Source organism: Mesitornis unicolor, unplaced genomic scaffold (genome assembly GCF_000695765.1).
Source record: "Mesitornis unicolor isolate BGI_N332 unplaced genomic scaffold, ASM69576v1 scaffold10913, whole genome shotgun sequence".
Classification (NCBI taxonomy): domain Eukaryota; kingdom Metazoa; phylum Chordata; class Aves; order Mesitornithiformes; family Mesitornithidae; genus Mesitornis; species Mesitornis unicolor.
The window spans coordinates 49,251-68,588 of NW_010176708.1; the positions used below are offsets into that span (position 1 = coordinate 49,251).

The 19,338-nt window shown below is 43.3% G+C and overlaps 1 protein-coding gene across 3 annotated transcripts in view; it reads right to left on the bottom strand.

Annotated features, from left to right (window-relative positions):
• GRIA1 (glutamate receptor, ionotropic, AMPA 1) overlaps positions 1 to 19,338 on the bottom strand; it is a 121,668-nt gene that overhangs the window by 35,529 nt on the left and 66,801 nt on the right. For all 3 annotated transcript variants that reach the window (XM_010181808.1, XM_010181807.1, XM_010181809.1), the window contains 5 exons: positions 8,693 to 8,854; positions 7,363 to 7,530; positions 3,751 to 3,855; positions 1,689 to 1,799; positions 514 to 720 (listed from right to left, as the gene is read on the bottom strand). In XM_010181808.1, the coding sequence (XP_010180110.1) occupies positions 514 to 720; positions 1,689 to 1,799; positions 3,751 to 3,855; positions 7,363 to 7,530; positions 8,693 to 8,854 (753 nt within the window). The remainder of the gene's footprint in view (positions 1 to 513; positions 721 to 1,688; positions 1,800 to 3,750; positions 3,856 to 7,362; positions 7,531 to 8,692; positions 8,855 to 19,338) is intronic.

Consider the following 19,338-nt stretch of genomic DNA (forward strand, 5'->3'; position numbering starts at 1 on the left):
TAGACCCCTCTGAAGGATGATCTAAACACCACAGATTGCGAACTACCAGACCAAACTGGGTTTAGAAGTGTAGGGCACAGGTGAGTATCTGAGATGATGGAAATGAGTGGGGAGACAGAAAGCAGTGTAGTCCTTCTGTTCACCAGTCATATGCTGAGTGTTTGAAATCTTGTCCTTTTATCCTGCCATTATCATGCAAATATAAAGTAGAGTAAAATTTGGAGGTTCTACCCATGGGAAAATTTGACCTTTCAATACTTGTTCTTCCGAAAATGGAAGGAAAAAGAATCCTGGAACTGTTGAAAGGAAACACTTTGATATTTCCTTAGGCACAGAATGTGCTGTCCCTCCCTAAATTAGAATGTTTTACTTGGGCTGATTATTTACATTACCAGAGCTGCAGTCCTCAAGACAGCTCAGGCTGACAGAAAGCAGGGCTCCTTTTTACTCTAGGGCTTGAATGTGTTCTGAAGTGCCAAGAGCTAAAGACAACAGATGGGGTTGGAAACTCACCCCATAAACGAGCTCTCCCACCATGCCGTTCCACGTTTTGGTGTCGGGGTCCCGGGCTCCGTACTTCCCATCCCTGACGATCTCCAGCCGGTAGTGGTAGCCAACGTGTTTCGCGATCTCTGCAGCAAGCTCCACACAGTAGCCTTCATACCTCTCGTTGCCTTCAAACTGGTTGGCGTTCTTCTTGAGCATCACATATGGGTCTTCCTGGCACAGAGGAGACCAATATTGAGCCATGCTCCACATTTCGAGAGATGCACACCAGGGGCTCAGACTAGAGCCCAGAGTGCAGCTTCTCGTCCCCTTGAAAAGCTCCAGCTTTGTACCCCTGTACCAAAGGGCACAGCCAACACACAATGGGCTTATTTTAGAAGGTACAGAGTGCGATTTTTATTGTAGCATTTTCTATTTATTCATGCAGAAACTGTGTGCAGCTTCTGCAGTGATGGACCTGAGGGAAACAGAGTAGCTGAGGGGTTTTGGGTAGCAAGCCTTTCAGTGCAGTTCTGCAGGGGATATTTAGTGCATTTGAGCTCTGAATTTTTAAAGGCATGTCTGCCTACGTGGGCACAGGCAGAAGCAATTCTGCTGGACAGGAAAGAGCCCTAAAGATGTTTAACTCAGTTTGGGTATTGTGTCTTCTCTGTAGACTCACAGTAAGCATTCAATAAACAAGTTAGTAAAATTTCATCTGTTTCTGCAGGGTAAGCGTACACAATGAGACAATACATGATATCATACATTACGGGGTACCTATTATTCCTTCATGATTATAGTGAAGATTTGTTTTTTAAGCTATGATTCAGCCTTTCTGCACAACACAGCTTATCCTTCCCAGAATTACAGCCCCCGTTCTGTGGGCTAAATACAAAGCACAGGTATAATGTTCCTAATTTACCTATGCTGATGCCTTTACTATCTTGTCATAATCTTTTGTATTTTCTACACTTAAGCATGAGAGCTCTTTAATACCTATTTAATTAGCCACAGCAATTTTCACATACCTTTATGGACCCGGCAGGAAACAGTAAGTGCTGTTATTATTATTATTATTATTGTTATTGCTATTATAAAAATGATACAGTACAAAGGAGGGCACATGAGGGGGAAGAGGGAGTCTGCACATCAAGGAGATGGGGGAAAGGGAGGGCTGGGATAGAAGTCACAGCACTTACTAGGATAGTCGTGACTATGTAAGTCCTGTTCTGGAGGCTTGTAGACTCATTGCCGCTTTGAGTATCTATGGCTGCTGGAACCAACTTCTCATCTTCATTCCAATAACCAATCTGCCAAATACAAAACCAGGATATCTCTTTGATATCTCTTTGTAATATTAACCAGGCTACAGTAACAGGGTCATTGAAGCAGAGTCAGCTCGCACTGGATGTTCATACTCAACCAGAGACCTCCTCTCCATGATTCTTGACATCTTTTGCCACGGGGACCAAGAACTCCCCCACTCCACCATGTCTCCAGCCTGAAAGTCATGTATATGATACACTAAAGTAGCAGAGTGCTTGTATGCACCTAAAAACAATTGGCATGCAGTACTGGGGGATAATTGTAACTCCCTGCCCCATCCCTGTGCCAAAAGCTCACACTTCCCCTGTGTGATTTCTGAGTATTTTTCTTTTGGGGAGCATGCCTGCTGCAAGCCCAGGTGCTGCAGGGTCATAAAATGCTATCCCGAAGCTGAAAGCCTACATAAACATAGGGCTGACTCTTAGGATATCTTAAGACAAGATGACAAAAAAATCAAGTGAGAAAAAAACCCCAACCTTGGCTAATGTCAATAAGTTTGGGGTCATGAATAAACTGAACATTTTTAATGGGAAGAACTCTCATGTTAAGCTGTGTTTATTAATAATCAGGGATTTGGGCTGATCTATCACTGCTTGCAGGTAAAGCAGAGCGCCAATGAGGATCACTAGGAAGATCACTGTTGAGGTTATCCACTTTGAGTGCTTGATTTTATAAGAGGTTTTCCATCACCTCATGCAAGAATGAAGTTGCCTAAGCTCTGCTCATGTGAAAGGAATTTCTTATCACAGTAAAGAGGAAAGGGTATTAACACAGGGCATGACCAACAACCCACTGATGGCAGGTTAGAGATCATAACAGCTCAGGAGGAAAAATCTACACGGGCTTCTCATGTCTCTCCACTGCACAGACAAAAAGGAAGGAGAGTGAGAAAAGAGCTTCCAAAGCTCTGCCCTAGGGCAACAGAAGTGGAGACGGGCATGTTTGTTTTACACCTCTAATGTGGTGGATCTAAGAGAAAATATGCATTGTGGCAGTGAAGTATATGTCTTCTACACAAATACAATTTCTCTTAGTAAATACAGAGCAAAATAAAGACATTTAGCCATTCTGTTTCTTCTCCTCTAGACTCTCTCCAGATTGACAACATCTTGGAGTTCAGAGCCTCAAACTGGACATAATACTGCATTTTTCCTCTTATGAATACCACGCAGAGGAGGAAGACCACTTTGTATGTCTTCAAAATGACAGTTCTTCTATTTTTCAACAAAAATTTTGCCCTTTTTTGCTTGACTGTGGTAGGCTTTAATCTCACACTGGCTGCTCTCAGGTGTAATTATGAATTGGAGGCAGGGGCTGTAAAAGTGGAGCTTCCACTGTTTGCAGTTTTTCTTAGTTTCAAACAGGTATTTTATTTTTCAGGGGATTGAGGAGGTGCAGAGAGATTTCAGTGAATGCCTCATTCCAAAATATTTAGTAGCTTTCCTTTATCGATGGAATAACTGAGTTATTCTTTACTCTTCAAACAGGTATCTAAAGTGGGACATAAGCACATGGAGTCAGATTTTCAAAAGGATTAGTTTTCAAGGGCTCAGCACTCCTGATTTTGCAAAGTGCAAAGAGATCAAGGTGCCAAAAAAGCAAAACCAGACACCCCTGTAGCCGGGCCTGAGCCAATGTGCCCTGCCACCAGCAAGACTGAATGGGCCAAGCTTTTACTGTCCTGGAAACCCCTTCCCACAGCAGAGATGTCCTTGTTGCTCTTGATAATCCTTTCCATGTGTTGTTTTTTTTTCAGTAATATACCATGAGTTTTCCCCAGTTCTTGGCTTTGCTCATGCAGGGAGCTGGGAATGCACTCGTGGTGACTCCACATGCAAACTTTCACGAACAGAAACATCTCTTGAGACCTAACCACACTGTAACTTGAACATTGGGCTGGTCCCTGACACAGTCTCAGGCCACTCTCTACTTTACCTTTCTGACTCCATCATGTTTCATCTCAATCACATGGAGGGTGTAGTTGGTCCTCCGTCCCTTCTCGTTAAACTGGACATTTCCAGACAATCCTTCAAAACGGACCTTGAAGACATAAATACCAATGAGGAGAGCAAACTGGTCAGCATCTTGCACAGTGGTGATTTGGCAGCAGTAAGTGGTGATAGGAGGAAGGATGGAGAGTGCAGTCCTGTCTCTCAGATCTATGTAGGGGACACAGGACATCTATCTGATGCTGAGCTTTCACTTTGGTTCATCCTTTCCAGCATGCCTGGCCATGTGCACAGCATTTCTCTTAACTTATCCTTTCTTTAAAAAAAAAAAAATCTCTTAAAATTAGAGGTCTATTACTGAGCTCAGTGATGCATAAGAGCTAAATCCCATGTGTGAGCCCATCACCTCTTGGGATGTGACAGTGAGCTAAATCAGCTCTGAATGCCTTGGGTTTTGTGGGTTTATAAAAATATTTTCCAAATCTGACCTGGAGTCAGGATTTGGTAAAGAATTTGTCAGTCCTAATCAGGAACTGTATTTGGAGGAAATATGAAACCATGGCCACAGCGCCCAGCTGCCGCCTTTCGATAGAGAGGAGTCTATCAGTTAACAAGCAAATTTAATTACTTCTGCACCAGCCTAATAAAACCTGACAATTTAGTATTGTAAATGAGATTTACATAGCAAACTTTGAGTCATAAATCTCTGCTGCTAGCACTGCTGAGCTGAAGAGCATTGCTCACTTCACGTCCCACACCCTGAACTTCTTTCAGCGCGGCCATTTGACTTGTTGAAAAGTGCCCAGCCTGATGTGGAGATGGGCTGGGGTCACATAGAGTGCATGGAGACCAGGAACATGGGAAAAGAGGTGCAAGTTTGGGTCTCTACAAAGGCCATGTGGAGAAGTACTCATGCCACTGGATTGACTGGGAATTAAAGGTCTGTTCTCAGCCTTTCCACTTGGGAAAAATGTGTTGTCCCCGCAGCTGAAGTCTTCCCACATGCAAAACAGGAACTGATATTTACTGCCTTTTGCAGTGCACTGAGAACCTCGGAATAAAGACCCATATTGAAGAAATGAGGTTATATCGTTACAGAAGAAATCTGTTGCTAATCTGCTTAAACTGTGTTTGTTTTCCAGCTCTCATCACAAAGGTTTGTCATAAAAATGAACATCTGCCAGTATTTTCTGAAGCTCCTTCAAGTCAAGAGGTATTCCTGGTGACATTTGGAGAAACTTGCTTTTCCCTTCTCACAAGACACAATGTGCCCAAAACAGATAGATGCACTAGAAAAGCACCACTGTCTTAAGCACTCCTGTGCCTGCTTTTTCATGGCCCTTTTGGTTTTCTTTTCAGGTTTTGACTGCTTGTGAAGCTGAGGTCACAGACACTTGTGCGTTGTAGCTTTATATGCACTAAAAGGCAGTACAGCACCCATTTATTCTATCTGAATGAATGAAATCTCAACCATGCGATATCTATGTGGCACTGAAACGGCAAAAAGGGTCTCTCCCATCCATCCTGGAGGCTGCAGCACAACTTTTCCATCATTTATCATCCTCTGAGATCTCCTGAATCACTACAAAACACAGCAAGGACTGATTTCAACAGTGCTAAGCACCAGTGAAGTCAAATGGACATGGAGCACTTAAGGGCATTTGTGTACAGGACACGGGCATGTGGTTCTTTGCTGGGAGAGCTGGAGCAGAAGGGTGCTGTCGCGGCCTTCTGGTTCGCAGCAGTTAGGGACTAGCTACCTGCATAAGGGATGTGGTAACCAAATAACGTTAACAAAAAAATCTGTCAAAAATTATCATCATCTTTTTTTCCTGGAAAAATCATTCATTCTCTTTAATAAAAGCATACGTTTTGCTGAAATATGTTAGATTCCTGTTTCTGAAAAACTGCAGAATGTTTTAAATTGCTTTTCACCTTTGCTCCTGCCATCCATGATTCCTTCCTACACTAAACAGAAATACAGCAATTCAGGAGCTTATTCCAGACGCTTGAGCAGAAATAAGTACAGAAACTTTTTGCTTTTAAACAGCTTATAAAATTTCAGGCATTAGCAAATGGGAGGTGAAGAGAAAGCAAGCTGTGAATAGCGGTTAAGATTTGCCCTAATTGTAAGGCTTTACAGAAGGGATAACTCAAACCTTCAATCGAATCATAAGTTCTTCTAGTTTCATCTGCCACTCTCTTGCTACAATACTAAATGCTAGAGGATTATTAAATTCATAGTTAAAATTTCCTAAGGAGACTTCTTCCCCTGCTTGTTTCACAGCCTTCTATTTGGACCATCACAACTGAACTGGTCAAACCTTTTGGAAATTCTAATTTCTCAATGGTAAGGAAACAGCTTTTACAAATGGCACTTCATGTCCCATGATCTCTACAGGTGAAAAATTAACACTTTGAAATTATTTTAATGAAGAGATGAGAAAACTTCAGAGGAGATTTTCCAACACAAACAAATCTGTATTTTCCAGCCATCTGATTTTGATATCCTATTCTTATAAACTCAATAAAGGAAAATGCTTGAGATCCCATTGCTCATTAGAAGACATCCAAGTATTTCATGTTTATTAGGTAATTGATCTCCCTAATGCATCAAGGAGGCTGATTTTATTATAAGGATTTGGAGAAGCTATGACAGTGATTTGCCCAAGGTCATACAGAAAGTCAATGACAGGCTTGGGAACAAATTGAATCCAAGCAATAAAATCAAATCAGATGCAAGATCTGGTTTTAAAGGAATTGTTGTTTACCAGTAAGCCAAATCTAAGCGATACAAAGCACTTGGGGAAATTTACATATGATGCAAAGTAACCAAATTAATTTTGTTCTTCTTGCCTGCCTCACAGCGAAGGAAAGAAGACAGAATAAGCTATATTTGGCTTACTGCTACTGAACTTGCAGTATTTGCAAGGAATCCATTTATTTTTGTCTGAAAAAATAAAAAGGCTAGAAATTAATATTAGTTTTGAAACTTATTGCAATTTTTAAATGTTCTACCTTTTGAAGTTTTTATGAGTGCATTGTTTTTCTCTCTTTCTGTAGGTTTCACATAGGTTTTTTGAATAAACAAATTTTTTTTGCAGGATGAAAAAGCAAGATTATCAGGTTTAAGGAACAAATCATCTAAATGGCTGTTATAAAGACTTTTACCTGTCCTCACAGTACGAAACATTCTGGGCTTTGAGAACGTTTTGATGACAGCCAGCACATAAGGCAAAATTCACATGTTTTCAACCTCCATTAGCAGTCTGGAGCTGAAGCCAAGTTTGCAGAGTCAAAGGAGCTTCAAAAAATATGGTGTGAGCAGATCTCCCTCTTGGGAAGGGGAAGATAAAAACAGAGACCCAGGATTCCATGGGATAATATTTTGGCTTTTCCATCACAGAACTCCAACAGAAATTAGAGAATGCGAGGACACATTGGATGTTACCAAGAAATTCAGGCTCTAATCTGGAAGAATCAGCTCCCTCATCCCAAGCAATGAGTTTGAGCATTTCTGCTGCCAATCAACCCTTGTCCCCACCCACAGGCTGTGCTCAGCCGTCCTTGCAGTGCACACATCGGTTAGGTTTCGAACCTGCTGCAGCGCTCTCTGGATGTCGATGCCTTGTCCCCAGGGCACGGCTGGGTTTGCAAGGCAGTCTCCGGCATTGCCGCGACGGGAGATATCGATCCGCTGTCTCCGCAGGTTCTGAAATGCCTCGGCCATCACCCGCACCCCGTCGTACGTGAGGGCTGACGTGTACTAGAGAGAGAAGAGGAGTTGTACATTGCCCGTTAGGGTGAGTTGACCTTGGGAGTGCTACACTGCTTCATTTAATGGCAACTTTTCAGATGATTTGTCCTGTTTTCATCCTTCCATCTGTGGAGATGAACAGCCTCTTGCTCCCTGTAATCACAACTGACTCATGAAAGTTGGTGCCTTCTCTCCCAGAGGATGGGAGAGTGAAGGAGAAGCTGATGCAGAGCTAAAGATGGCTCTGCTTTGCCTTTCGCACTTCTAGCCTAACTGCCTTCAGATTGCACTTCCTGAGGAGGACTCAGCCTTAAAAGCCATTCACCTGTTACCTAAGTGGTGTTTAATTAGAATCATTGACCTGAACCTTTAAGGAATACACTATACAGTGTAAATGTGAGATACGTGAAGTCAATTAACAAGTGATCCTTTCTGGTCACAAATGGAGGCCAGAAAACCCTACTTCAATGTGCAAAAAATCTGGAAAAGTTGAGGTTATTCAAGCATAAGCTTGTAAAGAAACTAGTGTAAAACTCTGGCACGAATGATAACCATTAGAGTTAATCCCTTTTCCTCTGATCACCTACTTGGTTTGCAACTTTCTTAAACTAATACTTCCAAAGTCGACATTTCTATTGCTGAGTGTTTGTCACAAGTGGATTTGTTTTCAAATGTCAGACAGAAAAAAAGCCCAAACCTCCCAAACCCTCTGCCTGTCCCTCAACAGCTTCAGGGTCTTTTGTCTGTCTTAGGAATTAAAATATATTTCCCCTCTGGTGTACATACTGATTTGAAATGCTCAGAAAGGACATCTGGAAAGACCTTATTGGCACTGGATATTTAGCTAACAAGTCAAAGGTTAAGGAGTTAATGAGGCTTTTTCTTTTTTATATACTGAACATTAGGAGATGTTTAATCCTTAGCTTTGAGGATGCTAAAAATGAGGAGACTGAGTGAATACACTAACTTGTGTATTCCTTAGCAGGCAGTAACTACTGCCTAGTAAAATTTAGACAATGTTGGAGCATTTGGAACGGATAATGTTCATAACTACACTAAGTGATAGGTTTTCAGAGAGATTAAAGAGCTCTGTGTGATCACAAAGAGGTGACCATAACCTGAACTGAGCCAGATGGACCCTAAATTAAAAGAGTTTTTTAATAACACTTGCCTTTGGCCTCTTCCAGTCCACACGAGGATGCTCCCTGGCATCATTATTCCTCCACTGCTGCATAATCCTGGCGGGAACAGTATCTGTGTAATTCACCAACTGGAAGCCAGTTACATTGGCTCCGCTCTCCTTGAATTTGGTCAGGTCAATATCCATGAATCCCTAGAACAGAAGAGAAACAGGAGAAGCTCATCACAGGAACACGTCTCTGCGTGGGAAAGAGGAATCCTGCCTATGGCAGCCAGCTTAGGTAAAATCTCTTCCCTTTGCAAGGTAAGGCCCAATTCAAGAGAGACACCACTTCCCTGACCATAGGGCAAGCTTGCCTTTCTCACAGGCTGTGAGCTGGACACATCCTGCAGTTTCTACCCAGGGGACAAATAGTCATATTAGTAACAGCTCGTTTTCAAGAAAGCTAGCAGAATAATAGAAAAATATATCCCGAATAATGCTTGGATGAAGCTAGTAAAATTCTCAAAATATATTAGAAAGAATTATTCATCTAGCTCTAACTTCTATGCAGTCAGTTACCAATGGATAGGCTACTTCTTTTCAAATCACAGTTTGTAGGGAAAAACAAATCCTGAACAATGAATTTTCAGCAGATCATGAAGTGGTTGGTTCACTTGTCAAAGGAGTCTGTCTGTTAGAAAGGTGGTTTATAGAATTTGTTAATTTGGGAGAAAAAAGGGTACTTTTCTGGACGTCAGGTTACTAATGAAATACATTTCTTTCATTCCTTTATTGTTCTCCTCTACTTCTTGCCCACTGCATATGATGAACACAAGTGCACAAATACACGTGTGTCAGGGTGGCACTGTAGAATTAGTCACTCCTGTTGAGTCAGAGGCAAAAAAATAATTAAAGGTACACTGCAAGTGATATGGAGAAGCGGTCATTTCTTGGTCTCCCAGCTTTGACCCTATCTCTTCAGCACTGTTGCTATGCAAAACTGTTTGCTGTACCACCTTGCACAAAGCAGAGCCTCTGTCCTCCTGCTTGGGCTGCTGTGTGTGAGAGAGGCTGAAGTCTGGTGCTTTTTCTTTTGAAAAACAAGCACAAGACATGTAGTCCATTATTTTCCTTAGTACCATTCAGAACCATAATGCATAAGGGAAAATTAATGAGAGGGCTATGCACAATGCAATCACTTGAGCTGCAGAAGAGCTTGTTTGAGCTCTGCCTTCCTTCTACTGCTGCTGTGCTCCAAAGGCACCTTCTAAACCTACCACCGGGTTTCTCTCGCTTGCTTGCTCTCAAACATACGATGATGGTGTGAGTGAAAAAAGCCAAGTCCATTACACCCAGAAGACACTGGTCAGGTTCCCAAAATGGTGCTTTCTGTGCATAGGCTAAGGGAGGTGATTAACTTGTTAACTTCCAAGGTCAGGATCAAGCTAAGCCGTTAGTTGGAAACCTGTTTTGGGAACAAGCAACTTGCAAGTAAAATACTAAATTGCTCTCTCATATCAGCGTCAGACAGAGGGAGTCATAAGTGACTCAAAAATGCCTTTAAAGACTTTCACACTTTTTCTTCTGGCTTTTTGTAAGCAATTTGGCATCCACTTAGATGGCTGAGGATTGGATATAGGTGTACAGATGCTCTAAATAGATTATTTGTTTTACCTCAAAGTGCAGTGATTTGGGTTAAAAAAAGAGTGATATGTTGTGTGTATGTATGCCTCAGAATGCTGGTTAAACCCACATCAATCTTGTTTGTAATTGCTAGCGTAGGGGTTTCAGAAAGCCAGAGCTGTGATTAATGAATAGGAAATGCAGCAGGATAATTGTCCCTGACATCTTAATGCATTTCAGGCCAAGTGTTTTTTGACACGCAGAGCTCCTAAGGTTCAGTAAAAGGGACCTCACAGGTTGCCAACTGGTTATTTATGACTAGGACCAAATTACACTGACATTTTGCTCCTGGGAGGTACTCAGGGGAAAATGATCTGTCAAAAGAAACTACCACAGAGCAACGTGAAGTTTATGCCACCAGCTCCTCCTTAGAAGGCCTACAAAGGCATAAGGAAAAGTCCAAGTTCACAACAGAGTATAAGATAAATGTTTGGTGTATTTAGCCCTCTCAACAAGCAGATTTAAATAGGAAAATTCAAAATTAGATTATGACAGCTGTGATGAAACAGCGTCAGCTAAAACCAGTATTTCATTGTTTTCCCCAAACCAAACCATTCTGAAACTCAAACAAGTATTCAACAATATTCATTTGGTTTCAACTTACACAAAAATTAAAAATAATCTGAATAGACAAAGGGAGTTATTTCCTCACGAAGACTGTACTAAGTTTTCCCTACTATTTTTTCACACAATTCAGGTTCTTTAAAAACTGTGGAGACCTCTAAAGATTATTCAGTTGTTTAAGGCAGTTGGGACCAGAGAGGACATCATTAACCTTGAATATGTCCTTGCATTTTGGCTGTTATCAACTGCTGAAATAACTGTTTTCACCTGTTCCCTCTCCTTCACATGCCCCAGTACAGGGTCAATATAGGAATGGCCCTAATTACAAAGGAGTTTTAATCAGTGCACCACTGAAATCTGCTCGGAGCAGGTCTGGGTGACATGAGAGCAAATGAACTGGGAACACCAGAGATATTTCAGAAAATAATTCCCAGAAGAGGTGAATTCTTGCTGGCTAACATACAAACAAGAAAATATAAAATGTTATGCAAACTGGCTGGCTCTTGAAAATGTTCCATTGACAAAGTGGCATCAGGAATTAAATACGCTTATCTGCCTTTCTGGCATATCAGTCAGTGCTTGTAGGAAACAGGAGAACAGGAGAATTACAATATTTGCAAGCAAAGTTGTCATAGAATCATAGAACTTCCAGGAATGGAGCATCCACAACTTCCCAGGGCAACCTGTGCCAGTGTCTCACCACCCTCACATTAAAGAATTTCTTCCTTATAAGTAAATAACTTCTTCCTCAGATATAAGTAATTGATTGTCTGTCACCTTGTACTACCTATGGCCACATGTTGCAAAAAAAAAGGGACCTTTTATTTTGTTTGCAATTTGCCGTGTTTGGTAAACAGAATAGTTTTCTACAAAATCACTAAGGAAAGACCGAACCCACTACTGAGGGGCAGCAGAAATGCTTTTGCAGAAATATGTTCAGTATCCACCAGCTTGGGAAAGAATCAGCACAGAAATGTTTCCCTTTGCCACCCAATCAAGGACAGCAAGAAGTGAACAGTGCTGGAACGATGTACTCTGGGGGATCTCTGTGGTCCCATGGAGTGGTCAAACGGTTTTGAAACTGCTTAAAAAATCTGCCAATAAATACTGGAAGAGCTTGTTTTCAGCCACGTCTGGAGCACAGTGGGCTGTTCAGGGAGCTGAGCCCCTGGAATTTGATGGTATGTGATTTTCTTCAGGCTCTTTAGACCTGAACTATTTGGGATGTATCTATAGGACATGCAAGGTACCTGGCTTCACCTCCCCATGTGGCACTGCCATTGCCCCAGGGAGGATGAGGAGGAATTAGCTGACAACCCAGCAGCAGCACGGAGCTCCCCAGGGCTGCAGATAGGGCCAGTGCCCAGGACATAGGTACTCCAGGCGAGACAACACTTCCGCAGGGGCAGTTCTCGCTGGGAACTCTCAAAACCAGGCTGGAAGGGAAATCATGTCACCCTGCCCTGCAGCAGGATTAGCTGTCCCTTTGATTTAAATTCACTTGGCAAAATCATCTTGGCAAACCAGAGAATACGGCCTCCCGCCTTGCGCATGCCTGGAAAATGCCTGGCTTTCTCTGAATGCCATCGAATTAGCAGGCTGACAAGAAACCACAAATATCTGGGCCCATCCACGCTTATGGGCTGAGACTGCCTCAGCCTCCCTCCTCCATGCCTGCTCTGACTCACAGCGTCTGCAACATGCAGCTCAAGCAACAGCCAGGCTCGGTTCAAAGGAGGAAACTCACTCTTTAGCCCGTCCATGGACTCTTCTCTCTGCATTCATGAACCTCACAAAGTGATTACATGCGGAAGTCCTGCTGCTAGTAAATAACATGGGCAGCTGCTACAGACCTTTGTGCCTTCAAACAGAAAACAGAGCACTACGGGAAAATGGTTTTGCCTCATTGTGTTTTCCTTGCTGCATCTATTCTTTATGCTGTTCTTAAACTGAAAACATTTTTCAGCCAAAGGGTGTTTTACTGTCCCATTCGCTGCTTTGGTTGCTGGGAGAGGTGTCAGCAAGTCACACATTTATATTCCTCTCCACTGCTTGTGGGCTCAGTCATCAAAGGAAATGCATAATGCAGGAAGGCTGATGACTTGAAATGGGCCTTATGAATCCATCTTGATTAACTGGTCCATGAAGCATCTGTCTTGAAAAGAAAGTCCCCCAGAAATGAGCCAGCTCCTTATTTATACCCTGAACACTGTGAGGAGCCAAGACAGTGAGTGGGCAGTGCAGACGGCTGTCAGACGGCAGGGGGAAAGCCTCATTCCTTCATGCATGACCCTCCTCAAATTGGCCCACACCTCTTGGTTTCCTGCGTGTCTCCTTTCACTCCCACACTTCATGGCCCCACTGTCCTAAACCCCTGCCTCCTCTCCTCACACTGATGATGCTGGGCAGCATTTGTCCTTCTGGGACATCATCCCAGCCCACGGGAACACCACAGACAGAAGCAGCTTCATCTCTGCAGCCAGACATTGACAGGCAGCCGGCTACTGCCCCAAACTTTCAAATTCTCTCTATATTTCACTGAATTGGTATTAATTTGCTGACACTTTCCCTGCAGGGTGCCTTCTGCAGCGTAATTGTACCTTTGGAGCTGTGGTAACAGGCAGTGAGGGTTGAGCTCTGAGCAGGCTGCAGTTCATCGCCTCCTAAACCTCCCCACAGCCCAGCCGAAAATCTCCATTCCTTTGCTCTAAGTCATGGGTTTTCCTGAGAGAAAGGACATTAAACATTCTCCTTGAAGACTGCCACATTTCTGAGAAACACTTGTTTTCTCTGCTCCCTCTGCATCTTCTGAGCCCTCCAGATCTCCCCCTGAGAATGGCAAAGCTCATCTCTGAATGAGGAGGCGGAAAATGCCCCTTTCTCTTCAATTGCTTGGACAAGGCTTATTGGCTGAAACTAACACAGTTCCCTCAGGAATGAGCGTTAGGATTTTTAGTCCCTTTAGAATCACAGAATGGTTTCAGTTGGGAAAGACCTTCAAGACCATCGAGTCCAACCATCGATCAGCCCTACTAAGTCCACCACTGGACCATGTCCCTAACCACATCTCCTGGTCTTTTAAACACCTCCAGGGATGGTAACTCCACCACCTCCCTGGGCAGCCTGTTCCAGTGCTTGACAACCCTTTCAGCAAAGAAATTCCTCCTAATATCCAACCTTTCTGTCTGGGAAGATAAGATTGGACTATATTTTTAAATTATTATTATTTTTAATGAGTTGCACACTGAAATATTCCTTTTTAAGGAAAAAACATTTAAGCAATTCACCCTGAGCTTGAGTGGGTGCCACAGAAACCTGTGGCACCATCAGGAAACTGGCCCAGCTCTCTTTAGGTGCAATCCATGTATAGCCTGCAATGCCAGACTGCTTCACAAAGCAGACTTCATGACTACAAGGAACTTTGCAAAGCAAACCAATTGCTTCTGAATGGCTGTAGAGCAGCTGAGTGAATGCAAAGTGGCTCCTGTCATTCCAAGGTACACTGGTGTCTTTCTGCAGGGAGCAAGAAGCTGAATGTTTCCAGAAGGAGCATCCCTAATGTACCAAATTATCCTCAAGCTTGACTTTTCCAGTCAAGCATCATTCCTTACTCCTATCACTTTGTGTTAATAAGGAAGGCACGTCAAAAAAAGAGCCCATCTGCTCAAGCCTTGTTTCAACATGCCTTCCAACAGGAGAGGCCTTCTTCTCTTCTGCAGAATTATTAATATGTCAGATCTCATTGTGGCAGCAAAACCTGCGAGTTCTTAATGTAACATGAGTGAAGAAGAAAGGGAGGGGCATTATCAGGCAGGGTCCCAATCTTGCAGTTTGATGACCAAATAAAGTCCTAGTCTATAGATGCAAAGCAAACCAAGTCAGGTGAGGATCCAGACTTCCAGAGCATAGGGCTGTAGATTACCAGTAACTGGGTTTTTTAAGTACAGCTCTACAGGCATAACATTTTCTTTGTGATATTATCTGCATCAGCCCTACCCTGCTGCTGCAGCACATTCTGGATTTAAGTGATCATACACAACTTGCTGTAAAGCTCAGTCCAGGCAGAGGGGCAGATGCTCTAGGTGGATGTTTGTGCTGTAGAGAGCTTTCAGAGCAGACACAGATTTAGAGGTTCGGGAAACGTGCCATGTAGTGACAGATGCCAGGACTTCAACCAAAGATATGATTAAGGGATGACCTGATCACAGTTTACAAGGACCAAAACGTCAGTAATGGAGTATTTGGTCTAGTAAACAGATGCATAAATCTGACAGAGGAAGCTGAAGCAAGGCAAGTTTCACCTAGAAAAAAGCAATGAAGTCACCATGAGGAAGATACTACAGATTTACATGTCACCACTTGCCAGTTGAGCTGGGGTAATGGATTAGAAGACTGCAAATGGCTGAGGAAACCTGTTAGTTTAACACCCTTTTGCTGAGATTTAAGCAAACACATTTTTCCTTCCAACGGCTGCAATATAATCTGTCAGTTACTCACCTGATGCTCCGTGATTTTTTTAAGCCATAGTAAGTCACTCATGCTTTCGAGCCCTCATTAGCTACTGCAAAAATCCTTCTAAGGCTGCTGATCATATTCTCCCGTGTGGGCAACTTTTGTATCAAAACCAGATGATTTTCTTTTACATGAGACACTCTAATTAAAACAAAAATTAATTCAGGGCACTACTGTGTCTTTTACCAGCAGTAAGTCAGACGAGATAATCTTATAAGCATTTTTTCTGCTTGATAATCTTTGCATCAGGACAGAAAAGCTATTTGGAAGTGAAATGCAGACCTCAGAAATTTCACTGCTATACTATATTGTCTTCCTCTGCCTGGAAAAGCAAGTTTTCTCATGACGCTCCCTGCACCAACCTCTCAGAAAGAGGAAAGGTATGACTGGCTTAATTTTAGGAACCTAACAATAACTTAGCACATCTTTTTCCAACATTAGAAGAACATTTTTGCAAGACCAGTCATCTTGAGATCTTAACAGGACAAGAAGCCGATGCTGTACACATCCTTTTGGAAACCCCCACAAAACAGAGCTTCTGATCAACTAGTGATGCAAATGCCAATGTTGCTGACCTTGTTTGTACATTCAGTCCGCAATACTTCAGGGGGCAGGAGACCGCATTAATAAACTGAGGGTGATTAACATCAACAAAGCAGCTTTTCAGCTGATGGGTGACTGAGAACCTCAACGTTTTAGCTCTGGGCAAGCTGAATCAGGGGCTTGGTGCAGGCAGCAGAGCCATTGACACATGGCCAGTGTCCTACATAACATGTGCTGGGGCAGGTACAGCTTCTTGCGCTGGGCTCAGACCCAGCACGGGCACGACAGAGCCTCCCCATGCAGCCACAGCACATGCTGCAGATGTACACAGGCTGTGCTGCTTCAGGGAAGCACATCTCTGCCTGTGCGGGGAGAACTTCGCTCCCCAGGGATGTGGACATCCTTTGCGACAGCCAATTTGGGAGAGGATCTCTTCTTTACTGACTGCCCCAACTGGTCAGTCTCAGGTGACCATGTCTCAGCGCTGGTGGGGTAGAAGTTTTCCGATTTTCAGGAGGCAAAGATCAAAGATGCCCAGTTAAACCACCAGTGAACTGAAACAAACCACCAGATTTTGACAAGTCGCTCTGCTGGCAAAGCTGCTATGGTGGTAAGTTCCAAACCACCACAACTGCTTGCAAAGTGAAACTCGGTCCAACTCAGCACTGACACATGCTGATGTGAAATGGCACAGGAAAAAATGCTTACCTCTGCTAATCCTCTCTGGTTTTATCTTTACTCTTCCCTGCTACCCCTAGCGTCAGCAATCTCATACACTTATCTGTTCAACTTCAAACCAGAGCATTTGCTAAAGGAGCAACCCCGACTAATGCGGCAGGAAAAAGAAACACTAAAACACTGTATGTGGCTGTCCTTCATACTTTTCTTTTAAAGACAGGTCACGCCAATGTCACTTATTTTAAGAGAAAGATTTTCCTCTGCCCAAGAGAGCTGATGTTCTCCCACTACTGACAGTAGTCAGACCACATCCCTGGCGTAGGAGAAGCAGACACATGAAGTCAAGGTTATGGGAAAAAAGTCTGTAGCATCAAAAGAAACCAATCCCAGAAGTTTCTAAGCTGGCTCCTCTGATAGTATTGACTGTATCTTTTTTCTTTGTGGATGCTAGACTGATGCTCTCAAAGGCTGAGAACAAAGCGTAGAAAAATGAGACTCACAAAAACAAACACTTCTTAAAGTTGCCAAACCTATTTGAGTTCCAAAAAGAAAAAGAGGGATACAGAGAGAGAGAGCGAGAGAGGGAGAGATATGATTGCAACTCCCCCAGAGCTGGCACACCTGACAAATATGTGGGCTGGCAGCTGGTAAAAGCCAATTGGGGTAACCCTAATGGGTACCAGTCAAGCATCTGTTTTCACGAGTTTGCAAAAGCCACAGACAGTGTCAAATTTAGCTTCAGGAGAGGCAGGGACGCTCCCAGGAACCCTCCCCCTGACAGTGATGTTGCACACAGACCTCCATGGGATGGAGGAGTGAGCAGACAAGACAGGTTGTGTCTTTAACAAGCATAGCAGATTCGGAGAAGGATGTTTGCCCATGGCCTAAGGTGCAGAATGGTTTCATTTTGTTTGTGAACACAGAAATATTATTGTCTCACCTTGGCAACAGCAATTTCACTGAAAAAGAAAGCTGTTCCTGCTAGGAAATCCTAGCTTTCATTTGCTGCTACTTGTCAAATTCTGCTCAGTGCTTTAGCACAGCTCACCCGACAGCAACCGCTGGGCAAACAAGTGGTGATTAATGCAAGCTGGTTCCTCTTTGTTGGTGAATTGTCTGTGACCAGACAGGGAATTCCTCCGTGTTCAAAATGGATTACTTTTGCAGGCCTTATTCAGCCTGTGCATTGCCTTGCAAACTCATTTTCTTTGCATCCCTGATGTAATGCCAGTTTGGAGGTGCTGTAACTGGACAGTAGTGTGCTGCTGCTTAGTTTTTGGCTCAGTATAGCTCTAAACAAGAGCATATAGCCAAAAATAAGCATTTCAGTGGGTTTATCCATAAATATTTCCCAACATTTCCTTGCAATGTGTCATTTCCATAATTGTTTCCCCATGGGAAAGAGCTCAAGAAGGTTAGGCTATATTGCAAATGGCAAGTACTGAAAATGCATCCCCTTGCTCCAGTGCAGGGAATCTGGTGGCTATGGACCAGCTGAGGGCTCACTTGACTTGTGCAAGGCAGACGCTGTCCCAGTCAGGGCTGGGAGCCTTACGTTCATGTAGGATGAGACTCCTAAAATCAGGACTCCATCAGTCAGCATAGCAGACAAAAATTAATAAATTTGGAAATGTGCAGGCACTTGCAGTTTTTAGCTCTTAATCTATTCTCTTACGACCCAGTACTCCAGAATGAGCCACTTCCACAAAACCGAGCTGTTTTCTAGGCGTGCGGGTATGCCCATGAGGGTACGTGTGTGTGTGGGCAACACACACCCTGTCATCTTAAGACCTATCTACGGGGGAAAATGTGGGGTGTTTAAGGTCTTTCCACTATGCGTATGAGTCAGCGGGAATAAATTACAGCTTGTTACACTCTCTGAAGGCTCTAATCCAGGCAATGAGGTGTCCTCAGAAGAGGGTAAAACCTGCTGTGATCTCTTGGATCAGAGCATCCTCACTATGGTTTAACCCTGCCAGACGCTGACTTCCCACATCCTGTCAAACCCTTATAACATCCCTGGCCATCCGCTGCCACATGGCCTCAGGAAGATGAGATCTGAAGATCTCTTTGCCACTCTCCTTGCAGACCCGAGTGCGAGTAGTTCTCGTGTGGGTGCAGCACATCACAGAAATGGATTTGACTTTTGGTGCTTGAACCTGCCTAGGTCAATGGCAGAACCACAAAGCTTGTTCTGTCCTCGAAAGGGCCACCTCAACCTTCACAAGTGCTAGTCTTATTTTTTTTTTAATAGTTTTCTTACCACTTTGTCTGGTTATCGCCTTGTCTCTTTCTGTTTGGTGGTTTTCATTTGTTTTTCTCTTTATATTCCTGTCACCAGAGTTTGCCTCTTGTGCAGTGCTGGGTTTTAAGGAGCAGGAAAGACCAAAGGAAAGAGCTTGAGCTCCATTCACTTTTCTTCTTCTCCCCTCGAATGAAAGCTGCTTGAAAAGCACAGCCAGTAACTGGCTGCTGGTGGTCCTGTCAGACCCTGTGGGTCCTGAGGACCCAAAGCACCCTCCACTGAGCAGAATGTCCCTGTGGAGGAGCTGGGGAAATGAAAAGCCTTTTGCCCTGAGTTAATTATTTATAATCCATGTTGGCTGAGTATGCAGTCTCCTCCAGCCAGCTCTGTCCTCTCAGCGTTTGTGCAAAAGCCGAGAAAATAAATTAAAGATGGGAAAAGTGTTCTTTCTTAAGCTGAAAGTGGGAAA